Genomic DNA, 17,950 nt, shown 5'->3' on the forward strand with positions numbered 1-17,950 from the left:
AGGAGTCCCCAGAGCTCTCACTTTCATCAACTTTTCCCTTCTCTAAATTTTCATTCCAAATAAAGGGCTCCAGAAGGTCTCTGGATCCTGGCCTCATGGGATTACCTTTTGCTTATTCTTGTATACCAGGCATGTCTTGATCTGTGTTGTACCCTTGTATGCTCATAGGCTGTTTTCCTTCATTTTAATCCTCATGCCTTCCTTAAATCTCACTTCCCTCACTGTTTACACATTTTGTAAGTGCCTCTTCCACCAGCCAAGGGGTCTCTCCTTGCCAGATGCCTTCTTGCCCAATCCTGCAAGCCAGGAGATGTTTTTATGTCTCTGACTGTGACCATTTTCTGGTTCTTTGGGATTTTTTTTAATCCTGTTTTTCCATCTGTTGTAGAAAACTTTTATTTTTCTCCCATGGATGCACTCTGCTAATTTGTTCATGCAGCTCTTCCAAGGGCATGAGGTTTTTATTTAAGACTTTTTTTTTTTTTCTGCATCCTGTAGAAGCACTTAATGGTTTGCATCTCATCAGCTGTAATACTGATGTGAAAATATTCCAGCAGTTAATGACGTGGTGATTAGCAGTGGGAGAGCTGTGCCTCTCAGATTGCAGTTCTCATGCTGCAGGGGAAGAGCTGGAGCCCAGAAAATGCCCTTGGAAATTCTGGAGAGCCTTGGAAATTCTGGATAGCTGGGAAGGGCCAGCACAGCCCCAGGGCTGAGCAGCTCCATCTCAGAGCCCCAGAGGGTGAGGAGGGAGCAGGAAGGGAAAGAGGTGAGGAAAAATCAGCGGCAGCCAAAGGAAGGGGGAGATGCTGCTGATCTTGGGCAGGGATTGAGGAGAAAATGCGCCAGGGACAGATCTCACCTCAGAGGGACACAGATCACCTTGGGATGGTCCTCTCTGGGGTTCTTGTGCAGGCTGGGCTGCAAAGCCTCAGGAACACCTCCCTGAGGTACAAAACTCACCATGCAGGTCCATGGAAATGATCCTGCCATTCCCAGTCCCACTGTGCTGCCTTTGGCTTTGGGTCCTGCTGGAAAACCACTGGGATATTGGGACACAAAACAGATGATGGAGTTTGGACCTTACTAGCCCAAGAGATTTGGTAACAGGATGCCTTGGCAAGGGCAAGCAGAGCTTTGAGGATTAAATCAAGATTGCAAGAAGATTCAATCAGAGGGTGTCACTGACGTATTTTCTGAAAAATGCTTTTGCTAGGACTTTTCTCCTGAGAAGCTAAGAAGAGCTAATAATAAATAATAACTGTAAATAATAACTATTTAAATAACTGTAAATAATAACTATTTGATGGCTGTAGAATGTAGGCTAGAGATGGTTTACCAACAGGAACATCTTTGATTGGTCTCATGTAAATTGTTTTTACTTGGTGACCAATCACAGCCAGCTGTGTCGAGCTCTGAGTTTGTCACGGGCTTTTTATTATTTTTTTTTTAACTTTCTGATGTTTCTTTCTTCTTTTTTTAGAATAGTTTTAGTATATAATTTTTAATATAACATAATATGATGATATGCTATGATATGGGATATGGGATATAATATAATATAATATAATATAATATAATGTAATGTAATGTAATGTAATGTAATATAATATAATATAATATAATATAATATAATATAATATTGTCTATTCCATTAACATCCCATGTCTGTAAACATTTGACATTGGATTAGATAATTCAGTAATTTATCATTTTAAAAGATGATGCTCCTGCCCAGGACTGGTGTTCAGCTGCTGAAAAGGAAAATATAAAAACAAATAATCCAAATCCCACTTAAAAATTGATAGAAAGGCATTAAAACCTAAATGAAATTCTTCTTTATAAATAGCCCAGCAGCAATCAGGGAAAATAGATTTATGGCAATTTAGGGGTGTACAATTAGAATGCTGAAATTTGGTGTGAATTTGGGCTGAATTTATCAGGGTGCATTTTGGGGGGGAAATGATTGACAGGAGATTCCCAGATTTGTAGACACGAAGGTGAAGCAGCATCTCAGCAGGGGAAAGGATAAATCATCCCCCAGCTTTGGCAGTTTGGGAGATTTCTCTCTTTTGCCTCAAAAACTCAAACCTGCTTTTCCTACCTGCTGTTTCCAAGCTGAATTACTGGATTAGAGAACACTTTGGAGTTATCTGTGCTTGATAATATATTATTTTAAATAAACATGCATTTGCCAGCAATTAATCTCAATTACAGCTTTCTTGCATGAATGACAAAACCCCTACCAAAAAAATGCCATTTTCTCAGTGTCTTCCTCTCCCTTCCAGTGAAAATGGAAAAGAAAATAGGGAAAGAATCACAGGAAACACAGTCATATGATTTTATTTTTCTTTGGAGGTTTTTACTTAAAGATAGGTAAATAGATTTATTTTAACCTAACAATTGCTTGGCAAAAATAATGTACTTAATGGTCAGCATTTTCTTGTGGAATTTGGAATTTGGCTCTCGCATCAGAACTGAAATATTGAGTAAGTTGTCAGGAATCCTCTTCACAAACCACCTTATTTTGGTAGCTGTGAGAATATTTCCTTTCCTTGAGGCCTGGTTTGCACAGCCCACAACCCAACCCCAATTCCTCAGGCTTTTGGTGAAGACTGCTCATCATTAAGGCATTTTCCACTGGCCTTCCAGATTTAAAGACGTATTTTACCAAACCTAAGTAAACACCACTAAATTAAACAAGTCCTCTCAGCCAGCTGGAAATGCAAGCAAAGCTTTCATGAGGTTTTTTTCCCCCTTCTGTGTGAAGCTGCTGCAGTCCAGAGTACAGGGAGGCAGGGTGTGTCATGGGAGCTTTAAAAGGATATTATATCAGAATAATCTGTAAAAACCATGAATAGAATTGGCATAACAGGGAGCAGTTTGAATCATCCTCATCTTTGGTGGTGGGGCAAAAATGGCCACATGTTATACCAGAATATTTGATCAAAAATATGAGTAGGAATGTCATAACAGGGAGCAGTTTAGATCATCCTCATCTTTGATGGTGGGGCAAGAATGGCCATATTTTATATCAGAATATTCTATAAAAATATTAATAGGATTGGCAAAAGAGGGAGCAGTTTAAATCATCGTCATCTTTGGTGGAGGGATAAGAATATTCTAATAGAACATGTGGTGTTATATCAGAATATTCTGTAAAAAACATGAATAGGAATGGCATAACAGGGAAAATCAGCCCCATCCAAGAATGGCCATGTGTTATATCAGAATATCCTACAGAGAACATGAATAGGATTGGCAAAACAGGGAGCAGTTTAAATCATCTTCTTCTTTGATGGTGGGTCAAAAATGGCCACATGTTATATCAGAATATTTGACAGAAAATATTAATAGGAATGGCATAACAGGGAGCAGTTTAAATCACCCCCATCCAATGATAGCCATGTGTTATATCAGAATATTATATAAAAAATTTTAATAGGATTGGCATAACAGGGAGCTGTTTGAATCATCCCCATCTTTGGTGGTGGGACAACAATATTCTGATGTAACATGTGGCGTTATATCAGAATATTCTGTAAAAGACATTAATAGGAATGGTATAACAGGGAGCAGTTTAAATCACCACCATCTTTGGTGATGGGGCAAGGATAGCCACATGTTATAACAGAATATTCTACAAAAACCATGAGTAGGAATGGCAAAACAGGGAGCAGTTTAAATCACCCCATCCAAGGATGGCCATGTGTTATATCACAATATTCTATAAAAACCATGAATAGGATTGGCAAAACAGGGAGCAGTTTAAATCATCCTCAACTTTGATGGTGGTGCAAGAATGGCCATGTGTTATATCAGAATATTTTATAGAAAATATGAGTAGGAATGGTATAACAAGGAGCAGTTTAAATCATCCTCACCTTTGGTGGTGGGGCAAGAATATTCTGATATAACACAAGGTTTTATATCAGAATATTCTGTATAAAACATGAATAGGAATGGCATAACAGGGAGCAGTTTAAATCATCCTCATCTTTGATGGTGGTGCAAAAATGGCCACATGTTATATCAGAATATTTGATAGAAATTATGAGCAGGAATGGCATAACAGTGAGCAGTTTAAATCATTCTCATGTTTGGTGGTGGGGCAAGAATATTCTGATATAACACATGTTGTTATATCAGAATATTCTATGAAGAACATGAATAGGAATGACATAACATGGAGCAGTTTAAATTATCCCCATCTTTGGTGATGGGGCAAGAATGGTCAGGTTTTATATCAGAATATTCTATAAAAAAATATTAATAGGATTGGCATAACAGAGAGCAGTTTAAATCATCCTCATTTCGGTGATGGGGCAAGAATATTCTGATATCACTCGTGGTGCAGTTTAAATCATCTCCATCCAAGGATGGCCAGGTGTTATATCAGAATATTCCATAGAAAACATAAACAGGAATGGCATAACAGGGAGCAGTTTAAATCATCCCCATTTTTAGTGATGGGGCAAGAATGGCCATGTTTTATATGAGAATATTCTATAAAAAAATTTAATAGGATTGGCATAACAGAGAGCTGTTTAAATCATCCCCATCTTTGGTGGTGGGACAATAATATTGTGATGTAACATGTGGTGTTATATCAGAATATTCTGTAAAAGACATTAATAGGAATGGCATAACAGGGAGCAGTTTAAATCAGCCCCATCCAAGGATGGCCATGTGTTTTATCAGAATATTTCATAGAAATCATTAATAGAAATGGCATAATGGGGAGCAGTTTAAATCATTCTTATCTTTGGTGGTGGGACAAGAATATTCTGATATGACCTGTGGTTTTATATCGGAATATTCTATAAAAAACCTGAATAGGAATGGCATAACAGGGAGCAGTTTAAGTCATCCTTATCTTTGGTGGTGGGACAAGAATATTCTGATATAATATGTGGTTCAGTTTATATCATCTCCATCCAAGGATGGCCATGTGTTATATCAGAATAGTCTGTAAAAACCATGAATAGGAATGGCATAAGCGGGAGCAGTTTAGATGATCCCCATCTTTGTTGATGTGGCAAGAATGGCCAGGTGTTATATCAGAATATTTGATAGAAAATATGAATAGGAATGGCATAACAGGGAGCAGTTTGAATCATCCCCATCTTTTGTGATGGGGCAAGAATATTCTGATATAACATGTGGTATTATGTCAGAATATTCTATAAAAATCATGATGAGGAATGGCATAACAGGAAGCAGTTTAAGTCATCCTCATCTTTGGTAGTGGGACAAGAGTGGCAATTTTTTATATCAGAACATTCTGTAAAAAACATGAATGAGATTGGAATAAGAGGGTGCAGTTTAAATCACCCCATCCAAGGATGGCCATTGGTAATGGCTCGTGTCTGCAGCCTGGGAGATGAAACTTCTCCAGTTTGTTCCTCACCTGCCCTGTTAGCCTGGCACAGTTGCTTTTATCTCTTTGCCAGCACTGCCAAATCAGTGTCAGGGGGGTGCCAGCTATTAAATTAATGGTAAATATGCCTGGGCTTTAGGTTTAAGAGGACAGAAAAGGCAAAATTATAATGATTTTATCATCACAGAATCATCTTCAAACATACAGACAGTGAGATATTTGTAATTCAGTATTCCCATGTATTTCATCTCCTGTACCTGTGAGGGTTTGACTTTTCAAGGTGTTTTTCTGTGTTGGTTTGTAGATGAAGTCACAGCTTGGGTGGATTAAAGGGCGGTGTGAGGAGGAGGAGGAGGAGGAGGGAGGATGCGCCCCTGGATCTGCTGAGTTCATCAAACACCCAAGACAAGAAGCCAAATGTCCTGGGTAGGAGCTCCTGTGGGCACAGTGTGGTTCCTCTCCTGAGCTTTGTTTTCTCTGCTTTGTTTCGCAGTTTGCCCAGCTGGTGTCTGTCTACAAATCTTTGGGCCCAGAGAAGTTCCCTCTGATCGAGCAGACCTTCTACCCCAACCACAAGGAGATGGTAGGTGCAAGCAGCAGGGCTGAACCTGCTCCCCGTGCCTCCAAAACAGGGACTGGGGGGCACAACCCCCTTCTCCCATTTACTGCATGCTCCAAAAGCCATTTTAGGAGTTTTGGGAGGGGATGGGATGGGGTGAGCTCTTGAAATCACTGTGATGGTGAGCTGGAGGGTGCTCACATGGCACAGTGGTCACTTTCCACCTGCCCAGCTGCAGATCTCAGAGAGATTAAATGCTTTAAAAGACACTGAGCAGCTCTGAAAGTGCAGGAGTCACTTCCATGGTTGGTTTTCTCCCAGTGTTTTAATTTCTGGTGTACTCACAGTGTGTGTTGGCTTTGGAGGGATGCACTGGGCACTGCAGAGCTTTGAACTCAGCCAAAACCAGGCTGGTTGTGACTTGTGATCTTCAGGTACCTGGGCTAACACTGATTCCCAGTGCTGCACAGACAGAAAATAACACAGATGAGGCTGACAGAGTCCAAGGAGCACTGGGTGATGGTTTTAGGCTGTGGTTCAGTTTTAGGCAGCAGTGAGGAGCAGGGAGTGGGACACAATGACCCCTAAGGGATCCTTCAAACTTGAGAATGGCTGTAATTTTATTGAAAAAAGCAGAACTTTTGGGTGCATTGCTAAACTTCAGCCCATAGAAACAAAGAACATTTCATTTTGGGGCAAGAACTAATGTTTCAGACTTATAAGTTTAAATGGCATATTTTTCTGAGTGTAGCAACCCTGTAAGTGGTTTTGCCTGTCTTAATTCCTTTACATTACTCATTGAAGTCAAAACTTATAAGTTATTTCTCTTTTTTTGAACTTTTTAGTGTCGTTCTCCACAGCCAAGTAATTTTTTTGCATATTTCTATGGTAATGTAGAGAAAATTAATCCATTTGGGTATTGCATTGCCACTGAGAGCTGCTGCAAGAGCTGCCTGTGATGACACTCATTTGTTTGGTTTTATTCCTCCCAAAGAAAGCATCTGGAACTTTGTGGCTTGGGAAATAATCAGGCAGTGTGGTACAAGACAACATTTTGTTTGAATTTCTGGAGTGGGTTGTAAGATGATCTGGAAATCAGAGCCTCCTGATGCTGCACTGAAATCATATCATGTAATTTTGTTTTGGGTTCTCATCACTTTATCAACAGCTGGCCTCGCTGGCATTTGTTGATGCAGAATTTGGCAATTACAGTTTTAAATATTTTTCTTGGTGTTCCTCCTGCTTTTTCTCCTTCCCTTTTTGTTCTCCAAACGGGAACCTGGAGCTGTCCCCCCCCCTCCAGTGCAAACCAGCTCAGGGGGGACGTGGGGAGAGGGAAAAAGCCCCAAATTCCCTCTCTGGGAATTGAGGGTCAGCTGAGCGTGCCAGAGGTGCTCCTTTCATCCTCTGCTGGTTTGTGCTGAGGCTTTGGGCAGCGCAAGGTAAATAAACAAAGATTCCATTCTTTTGTGTAAAACCAGAGCCGCTTTAATGAAACGCTTTTGGAAACAGAAACATTCATCCCAGACTGATCACGAAAAACGCTGTGAGGTTTTTTGAACTCATTGCTGGCTGAGTCATACCTTCATCCTTTCCCTCAGTAATTAGTTCTCTTTATTTCACTGCATTCCCACTCCTCTGTTCTCTGCAAAAACCACAAGGATTTTCCAACATAATTGCTGAACAATTTAATTAAAACCTATCTGGAATGTTGAGGAAACACCAGCAATATTCCAGGTGGGGATTTTTTTTACCTGTTCACCTATACAGGCTCCCTTCTCTCGTCTTTTCCCTACTCTCACCAAAAGTCATGTGAGCCATTTTCAAATTAAATTAAAATGCTATGCCAGGCTGTGTTTCTGCTCCACCCTCTCGTTTAACACAAACACAATTTCAAGAAGGAAAAAGAAAACGTTGTAAAAAGAATCTGCTGTTGAAAAGGTATCAATGCCGCTACAGTAAAAATCCTGATATTAAAATAACTTATTCAGAATGTCAGGTTGTAGTCAAGGCTTTTGAGAGTCTTCCTCAGGGAAAATAAAATCTCATTCTGAGCTGGGTTTTGTAAAGCTTTTCTTGCCACATTTATTGATATGAGGGGAAAAAACCAAATCTTGGTACCAACCATTGTGGGGAGTTTGGGCAGAATTCTGCTCTGCCAGAAATAAAAGTAGACATTGTGAAACACCTCATTTTATAGCAGGAAAAGTAGGAAATTTTTAAAAACTAATTGTGGCATGCAATTTGCATTACAGTCTGTCCATAAATATCAGAGAAAGCATTTCTGTGTGCAAGGTGCCCAGAGAAGGCAACCTGGGCTGGGTGAGTCGAGGTTCAGGTCTTATTACTGTAAAACTGAAATAGGACCAGAGCTAAAAAGCATAAAATACCTGTTTGCTGTTATCCAAAAGGCACCATCCCATCAAAATGGATTTGGAGACAAATGCCACCGGACTGGTATTGAATATTAACCACTGAATATTAACCATTAAATATTAATCATTGAATATTACCCACTGAATTTTAATCTTTGTGGTTATTAAGCTCTGTAGGCTTCTCTAGGTATTGGTTTGATCTGACACGAGGAAATAAAGCCTGGCTTTGAATCTTTCTGGAAATTATTAATGTAAATGCACAGCACTGTTAGTAAATAGCTCTGCCAATAATGTCACTGTAATATCAATTATTTTTTAGAATAATTTTTAGAAGAATTTTTTAGAATTTTTTTAGAAGAATTTTTAATTCTTTTTGTTTGATTTAGATAAGTCTGTGGTCCAAATTGTTAGTGCCTAGGAAATTTTTGGTTTGTCTAAAGCAGAAAACAAACTGGGCTTTACATTTGGCAGCACATAGATATGGTTTTAATTTAGGGTTGTAAATTAAGAGTCAGACTGATTTGTAGGAAATAAAAAGTGAAATATTGGCTTTTATGTATTAAGGGACACTTATTCCTCAAAGGATAATGACATGTTTTCCTGTTGGCCTTGCACCATTTGCATTTCACTGGAAATGTGTAAACTTTGTCACAGAAAACGTAAATCTATTTTAGAAGAGCATTTCCAAACCTGTCCTTGAAATAGTAAAACCTGTCAGAAAAGGCAAATAATGGAGATTCCCATCCTGCCTGAGGGCTCTGCCCCTTTTTTCTGGGACACAAATAGTCTGGACTTTGGGATTTACACTTCCCAAAGATTCACCACTGTGAACTGAATTACTTTTATCAACTTAAATGCGTGTGTGAAGGATTAGTTACTAACTCCAGTCATCAATTCAGGAAAGTTATGACAGTAAAACAGTTACAGGCAAAATGTGCTGTAACCCTTCTCTAGTTTGAGTTCACAAGCAGCCAAATTCACTGACAGGGTATGGGGGGTGTTAATGAATGAAAAACAATGAAATCATATTAGGATGAAATATCTGAAAGCTTCCAGAAATCATTGCAGTGTGAGTTATGCAATATTTCTTGCATGTGTTTTCAGGTGAGTTTGTAAAGTTTTAACAGTGCTGGGGTACAAGTATTGGTCATGTATTTAGGGAGGTTTTAAGGGCTGCAGCTGCCCTGAGGATGGACATGGTTTTTGTAGTTCTGAGCATTTTTAGCCTGTCATTATTTGGGCTTGGAATTTGTTCCATGGAAAACTTAAATCCATGGATTAATGCTTTAACCCATGGATTAAAAACCTGGCTTTTCCTTCAGCAAGGTGTGGTTAGTCCATAGGAATGCTGACTTGGGAATGGGGTTTTGATTATCAAGGCTGTTTCTTAATTTAGTTATCAATGGAAGTTACAACTCTGTGGATAAAGGAAGCTGTGACATAAGGAAAGTACAAAATGTGGAGCACAGATTGTTTTAATCACAGAAGTGTTCAACTCGATTCAACACACAAGGAAATATTTGTGAATCATTTTCTTTTTTTAATAGCACATTGTTATAATACTTTACATATACACTGTACAATAATTCTTTCGTATCCAAGACTTTCATACAGAAAAAAACAAAAATAGTTCTATAAAACATTCTGTAGTTCATTGGAAAGATTTGGAATAAAACACAGGGAGCTCATAACCTGCAGGTGATCAAAACAGGGGGCAAAATTCTGGCAAAATTTGTTCTTGAACATTCATTTTGGCAAAATTTTTGTTCTTGAACATTCATATTGGTAAAATTCTGGCAAAATTCTGGCAAAATTTGTTCTTGAACATTCATATTGGCAAAATTCTGGGAAAATTTGTTCTTTTACATTGATGTTGGCAAAATTGGAAAAAATTCTGGCAAAATTTTTCTTGAACATTCATATTGGCAAAACTGGCAAAATTTGCTTTTGAACATTCGTATTGGTAAAATTCTGGCAAAATTTGTTCTTGAACACTCATATTGGCAAAATTTTTGTTCTTGAATATTCATATTGACAAAATTGACAAAATTCTGGAAAAATTTGTTCTTGAACATTCATATTGGCAAAATTTTGGCAAAATTTGTTCTTGAATATTCATATTGGCAAAATTCTGGCAAATTTTATTCTTGAACATTTATATTGGCAAAATTCTGGCAAAATTCATTCTTGTACATTTGTATTGGCAAAATTTGTTCTTGAATGTTTGCATTGGCAAAATTCTGGCAAAATTTTTGTTCTCGAACATTCATATTGGCAAAATCGACAAAATTCTTGAAAAATTTGTTCTCGAACATTCATATTGGCAAAATTTTTGTTCTTGAACATTCATAATGGCTAAATTGGAAAAAATTCTGGCAAAATTTGTTCTCGGACATTCGTATTGGCAAAATTCTGGCAAATTTTATTCCCGTACATTCATATTGGCAAGAAAGGGGGTTTGTTGTGCCTTGGAGGACGCTGCCAGCCCTCTGGGCAAAGCATAACAGAGCAGAGCAGGTGCCTGCAGGAGGTTTGTCCCTCGCCCTGCAGCGGTGCCAGCCCCACGGGCGCTTTGGGGACGCGGTGCTGGTTTCTGGGCCGGAGGGATGGAAGGAGCCTCCCAGGGCGGTGCTTGAGGGGCCGTTGGGCGCTCAGGGCTCGCTGATGTCCATGAACTCCTTCTCGGGGGGCGGCCCGCCCCGGTACCAGCTGCAGGTGCCGTCGCTGCGGCGGATGCAGGCATAGTGGCGCGCCTGGTGGCCCTGCAGCCGCCGCTCCAGCAGCCAGTCCGTCCACAGGCACTCGTTGGGCGCCGTGATGGAGCAGGGCACCGAGTAGCACGTGGTGATCTGGGGAGACAGCCGGCCTTCAGCACCCTGCAGCCTGCCTTGGACTGGGGGTGTTCCCAAAAATGGGAATGAACCGTGCTTGTTTACGTCTATCTGCTCTGCACTCACCTTACAGGTTCCGCTGAATGGGGGTTTATTCCCAAAAAAAAGTGTTTATTTACATCTATCTGCTCTGCAGTCACCGTACAGCCCCCCTTGGACTGGGGGTGTTCCCAAAAATGGGAATTAACCATGCTGGTTTGCGTCTATCTGCTCTGCACTCACCTTGCAGCCTCCCTCGGACTGGGGGTGTTCCCAAAAATGGGAATTAACGGGGCTTGTTAATGTCTATCTGCTCTGCACTCACCTTGCATCTTCTTCTTCTTCTTCTCAATGGGGGTTTATTCCCAAAAAAGTGTTTATTTACATCTATCTGCTCTGCACTCACCTTCCAGCTTCCACTGAATAGGGGTTTATTCTCCAAAACAGTGTTTATTTACATTTATCTGCTCTGCACTCACAGCCCCCCTTGGACTGGGGGTGTTCCCAAAAATGGGAATTAATGGTGCTTATTTACCTGTATCTACTCTGCACTCACCTTGCAGCTTCCTCTGAACCAAGGTTTATTCTCAAAAAGAGTGTTTATTCAGATCTATCTGCTCTGCATTCACCTTGCAGCTTCCTCTGACCTGGGCTTTATTCTCAAAAATGTGAATTAGCAATGTTAATTTACATCTCCCTGCTCTGCACTCGCCTTGCAGCTTCCTTTGAACCGATGTTTATTCTCAAAAATGGGAATAAATGGTATTTATTGACATATATCTGCTCTGCACTCACCTTGCAGCTTCTTCTGACTTGGGGTTCATTCCCAAAAATGTGTTTATTTATATCTATCTGCGCTGAACTCACCATGCAGCCCCCCTTGGACTGTGGTTATTCCCAAAAACAGGAATAAATGGGGATTGTTTACTTCTATCTGCTCTGCACTCACCTTGCATCTTCCTCTGAACAGGGGTTTATTCCCAAAAAAATTGTTTATTTACATCTATCTGCTCTGCACTCACCTTGCAGCTTCCTCTGACCTGGGCTTTATTCTCAAAAATGTGAATTAGCAATGTTAATTTACATCTCCCTGCTCTGCACTCACCTTGCAGGCTCTCTTGGACTGGGGTTTATTCCCAAAAATGGGAATTAACGGTGCTTGTTTACATCTATCTGCTCTGCACTCACCTTGCAGCCTCCCTCGGACTGGGGTTGTTCCCAAAAATGGGAATAAACAGGCCTTGGTTACATTTACCTGCTCTGCACTCACCTTGCAGCCTCCTCTGACCTGGACTTTATTCTCAAAAAATGTGATATTTACATATTTATCTGATATCTATCTATCTGCTCTGCACTCAGCTTAAAGCTTCCTTTTCACCTGGGCTTTATTCTCAAAAATGGGAATTAACAGTGTTTATTTACACTTACCTGCTCTGCACTCACCTTGCAGCCTCCCTTGGACTGAGGTTTATTCTCAAAAATGTGAATAAATGCTGTTAATTTACATCTATCTGCTCTGCACTCACATTGTAGCTTCCTTCTACTGGGGTTATTCTCAAAAATGTGAATTAACAGTCTTTATTTACAGCTATCTGCTTGGCACTCACCTTGAAGCTTCCTCTGAACTAGGCTTCATTCTCAAAAATGGAAATTAACTGTGTTTATTGACATCCATCTGCTCTGCACTCACCATGCAGCCTTCCTTGGACTGGATTTTTATCACAAAAATGGGAATTAACATGGCTTATTTACAGTTATCTGCTCTGCACTCACCTTGCAGCTTCCTCTGACCTGGGCTTTATTCTCAAAAATGTGATTAACCATTATTTATTTACATTTATCCGCTCTGAAATTACTGTCTGACTTGCAGCTTGCTCTAAACTGAGGTTTATTCTCAAAAATGTGAATAAACCACGTTTATTTCCATTTCTGTGCTCAGCACTCACCTTGCAGCCACAGCCCATCTGGTACCTCTGGTTCAGGCTCTTTTTCTGAGACAAGGATAAATCATCCCACGGCTCAATGTAGTTGCACAAGTGGATCAGCACTTTGCCATCATTTAAAATTTGGCCTGCAGCATGGAAAACACAAAGAAATCAAAGCAATAAAATTGTTTTCTAAATACGAGAAGTGGAAGAACACCTTGAGCTTTTAACTAATTGCACCAAATTAGTCATACTCTAATTTTTTTTAAATTAATTTAATTATAACAGAGAGAATGTTCTCCTAACTGCATGCTGGATGGATGCAAAAGATTAAAAAAGGATATTTTTTTTCTAAAGGTGTTGATAGTCTGCCAGCAAGGGGTGGATGCAAATGCAGTTAAACTGGATTTTAGGAGTGTCTACAAAAATCTGTATTTACTTGGAACCCCAGGCCTGCAGACACACAGGCAGGTGTTTTCTCATTATGCACATTTGCATTCCTGGGAAAATCAGCACTGTTGTTTTTAATCAAATAATAATGGAAAATACTGAATCAAAATTCCTTCTATTTACTTATTACTGACCTTCCCTTCCTTTGGAACTGCTCTAAGAGTGCTGCAGGAAGAGTGGAAAATGTGTTAGGTCACACTAAAACTAGAGCTGAACACAATTTTTACATCCTGCTGTGTTTGTATTTAGTACATAAATGCATTCCTTTGCATATTTTAGCAAATTCGCTCCAAGCAGCCCCTTCTGAATCCCCAGGAACATTGATTTTTTTTTTTTTTTTTTGCTCCATTTTACCTGTTAGAAGATACTGTTTTTTGTTGTTGGCTTCTAGTTTCACTCCACAGAGTGATGAATCAAAAGGGGTGTAGACATACTGGACATCCTTGAGCTTCTCAAAGCCTTTAAACATCTGAAAATGATCAGAAACAGAGTCAGAAACATGAAAAAACAATTGCAAAAAAGAGCTGGAAGAGATAAAGGGTGAGTCTCTTTAAGGAAGGCTCCAAAGCCTGAATTAATGTGAGAAAACACCAAGAACTGGACTTTTCCTCTGCACTTAATGAAATTCATCCAAGAGTTTTAGGAGGGAATTAAGTAGGCCTTGATTTTTTAAATTATAGCTTTTAAAATGTGCTTTTTCAGCACATTTCATGGATTGTTAAAACTTTCTCTTCAGTTTATATTCTAGTGGCATATTCCATTCAAGGAGCAATGCAGAGACAGCAATCATCCTGATTAAAAATGCAAATATTTCTCAGTGGATTCCTCTGGGGACTAAAAATGCAAATATTTCTCAGTGGATTCCTCTGGGGAATTTTGGTCAGTGGAGTTGTTGGGATCTCCTGGGACACCAAATGTGCTGAGGAACTGAACATTTCCTGAGCATTGTTTTCTTTTTTGGTCACTAAAATAGAGCGATTCTCCATATCCCAAATTCTCACCAGTGGGACCATCAGAAATGCAGGGCAACCCTGATGAGGGGAGAAAGATGAGGAGGACTCTATCTTATTAAAAGCTTAATTAATTACTTCATTATACTATATTATACTATATTATACCATTACTTTATTGCACGATATTATTTTATACTATTATACTATATTATTTTATACTATTATACTACATTATTTTATACTATAATACTATTATACTATATTATTTTATACTATAATAACATTATTTTATACTCTATTACACTGAATCTAAACAAGCACTCAACTCAATTGTTTAGGATTTTGTGACTGTCAGCCAACAGTCCTGACACACACGCTTGGATTCAATTCAGTGAATCAAAACACTCACACCAGAATCTAATTATTAATTCTTTTCAAGTAAACAGTCTTCCATAATGCATTCTACTTGTTTTAAGACAAAGGAGTAAAAAATTTGTTTTAAAACAACTACAGGAGCAGTAAATGAGATAAGAACCGTTTTTTTCTTTCTCTGAGGTTCAGAGCTGCCATTCCCAGAAATATCTTTGGGAAGCCGTGCCTTGCTTTTCTCTGTGAAGAGAAATGCAGCTGCATGGCACCTTCTCAAATAACTGCTGGAAAACTTTGCCCACCCCTCAGGATTCCCACCCTGCCAGCCCCCAAACGGAGAGATTTCGGATCAAAACCCTTTTCAGGCTTAACCAGCAGCTTCAGCCCCGAGAAGAGATGAGAAATGAGGCATGAAAAGATGCAAACAAGCTGAGCAGTGTCCAAGGTGCTGCTGGGTGCCTGTCATCACCTCGTGTGCCACCGCCAGCCTTGGTGACATCATGCCACGTGCTGGCAGCTGGGGACAATGGCAGGGCCTCACGGCTCTGCCAGTCGCAGCTGCTGTCCCTGGAAAATGTGTTTGTGTTCCTCGGGCCCTCCCAGGGGATTTAAATAGCACAGGCCACTAGAAAATACTCTGTCATATGTTGGTTTTTGCTGAGGCTTTGTTTATGGAAGGGGGGAAGGAAGCCAACGCTGTTGTCACCGCGCGGCCGATCCAAAAATATGAGCTGGGATTTGAAATGCTCTGGGGAATGAAACAAACAGGCCCAGACAGACCAAAACACAACCCAAACTGGCACCCTGGCCAAAGCAGCAGTGGGAACCACAGAAAATGTGCAAAATGAGGAGGGAAATGTGTCTGTGCAGGGAGCTCTGCAGGTCAACTTTGCCCCAAGCTCTCTCCACGTTCAGAAACCCTCAGGGCCTTGTAGGGAACAGATTTTCCATGGATATCTCAGATTTGGCCTCAATTTTGGAGGTTTTGTGCAGACAGCACACCTTGATTTAGCTATAAACCCCCTAAATATCCACAGCAATCCATAATGGAGATTTAGTTATTATTTAAATTAGTTTAATGTTTGTTTTGTTGCAGGGTTTTTTCCCTAAATATCCACAGCAATGCATAATGGGGATTCAGTTATTATTTAAATTAGTTTAATGTTTGTTTTGTTGCAGGTTTTTTGGTTGCATTTTCAGATTTTTTTTTTTTGACCTATATGATTGTTACAGCAATTCTAAAGATTATAATCTTGTGTTTAACTCAGTGAATCATATTTAATCTTCTCAATCATATTCTCCCTTCCCTAAAAGCATGGATATTTCTCTGAAAGCATGGATATTTCTCTGCAGAGGGATAAGGTGGTTGGGTTTGGTTCTGCAATGATGCGTGGTCCTGGTGGGACTTTATTGGAATAGGAAAATAGGGTGAGGATTTGGGGGATGGAGAGATGTGACCCTGCTCCTAAAGTCTGTATGGACACCATCCTGTGCTCCTGAGGGGTGGAACCAGCACCAGCACATGGCTTTGCTTGAAGATTTTAGAATTAGTGAGATGACCAAGTCAGTTACAAAAGTATTATGAAGAAATATTCAATTGCATACAAATCAATTATCTTCTCTCCTTAATATAATGCTGTAAATATTGCAAGAAAAAAAGCAGTAATTGAAAACATTTATAGCTTCTTGACATGCTGACCCATTGCCAAAAAAATGAAAGCCCCATTGTAATTTTCTTTTATTTCTGAAAATGAATATCAAAATTCTCTTTTAATATTTCCATCTAGAATAGCAACTTTTTAATGCTAAGCCTAATGCACTGAATTTAAAATGAGAGAAACAGAATTTGTCATCCCATTAATGGAACAGCTCAACAACCCTGAGTGCAATAGAGCAGAGAAACAGCAGCATTGTGCAGAATATTACAGTCAAATAAAACCACCAAAGGGCTCTGTGTTCCCTTTCCAAGAGGGCACAATTGATGAGGAAAGTGTGAATATCTGAGTGGTCTAAAAGCCCTCTCCAAAACTCACACTGAGGTGATAATTTTTGTGAATTTTGGTGCTAATTTTTGATGCATTTTACAGCTCAAAAGAGATGATTGGAGGCTCTGTTCTTCCCTGCTGTGTTACATAAAGCAAATTCTGTGTCTGTCCCCACCCTGGGCATGCAGAGCACCCTGAGTGCTGTGCCCAGCTCTGGCCCCTCCGTTTGGGAAGGACCTTGGGACACTGAGCACATCCAGAGGGGACAACGAGGCTGGAGAGGGGCTGGGAACACAAACCCTGTGAGGAACCCCGGAGGGAGCTGGGGGTGCTGAGCCTGGAGAAAAGGATGCTCAGGGCTGCCCTCATCACGCTGCACAGCTCCTGAAAGGTGCCTGTGCTCAGCTGGGGCTGCGCTCTTTCTCCAGGCAGCACTGATTGAACCAGAGCACACAGCCTCGAGCTGCACCAAGGGAAATTCAGGTTGGATATCAGGAAAAAGCTTTTTACAGAAAGGTGATAAAGTTCTGGAATGGCCTGGAATGGATGGAGTCACCATCCCTGGGTGTGTTTAACAAAGCCTGGATGTGGCACTGGGTGCCAGGGTTTGGTTGGGGTGTTGGGGCTGGGCTTGACTCAATGATCTTGAAGGTCTCCCCAACCCAGTGATTCTGTGAATTCTGTGAATTCTGGGTTACCCAGAGCCCTGTGCTCAGAGCCACTGAACATCCAAAGGACCCTGCAGCTTGTGGGCCTGCAGGGCACCAGGAGAAAGCAGCAGCAGCACTTGAGAGAAGATTGGAATGGTGGACAGAGGATATCCTCACCTTTCACACTCACTGTGGAGTTAAATTCTTTAAAATTCTGTCACCTGAGGTGAGACATGGTGTGCTCAACTATAGCTCTGAGATCAGCTGCTCAGCAAACTGAGTAAATGTTCAGCATTTTTAATTTTCACCTCAGTTACATCCCTTGGATGCCACAGGTTACCCCTCCCTGTCACTCCTGTGGGCTTTATCAGGCACTGTCGCCTTGCTGGGTTTATTTTGGTGCCACACTGGGTCCACAGAGTGTGGGCAGCTCA

General features: G+C 40.3%; 2 protein-coding genes across 2 annotated transcripts in view; one reads left to right on the forward strand and one right to left on the reverse strand.

Moving 5' to 3' along the window:
• The window catches only part of SYN2 (synapsin II), a 188,953-nt gene that overhangs the window by 93,863 nt on the left and 77,140 nt on the right, over nt 1-17,950 (forward strand). The window contains exon 5 of the mRNA XM_054281311.1: nt 5,874-5,963. Within this exon, the coding sequence (XP_054137286.1) occupies nt 5,874-5,963 (90 nt within the window). The remainder of the gene's footprint in view (nt 1-5,873; nt 5,964-17,950) is intronic.
• Nucleotides 10,522-17,950, reverse strand: part of TIMP4 (TIMP metallopeptidase inhibitor 4) — a 32,601-nt gene continuing 25,172 nt past the window's right edge. Inside the window, exons 4-6 of the mRNA XM_054281189.1 lie at nt 13,914-14,028; nt 13,131-13,255; nt 10,522-11,163 (exon numbers count right to left, since the gene is read on the reverse strand). Coding sequence (XP_054137164.1) covers nt 10,966-11,163; nt 13,131-13,255; nt 13,914-14,028 — 438 coding nt within the window. The 3' untranslated portion in view covers nt 10,522-10,965. The remainder of the gene's footprint in view (nt 11,164-13,130; nt 13,256-13,913; nt 14,029-17,950) is intronic.

The sequence above is a fragment of the Melozone crissalis genome, unplaced genomic scaffold, assembly GCF_028551555.1.
Source record: "Melozone crissalis strain CALT ecotype California unplaced genomic scaffold, PUWL_Pcris_2 ptg000029l_1, whole genome shotgun sequence".
Classification (NCBI taxonomy): Eukaryota; Metazoa; Chordata; class Aves; order Passeriformes; family Passerellidae; genus Melozone; species Melozone crissalis.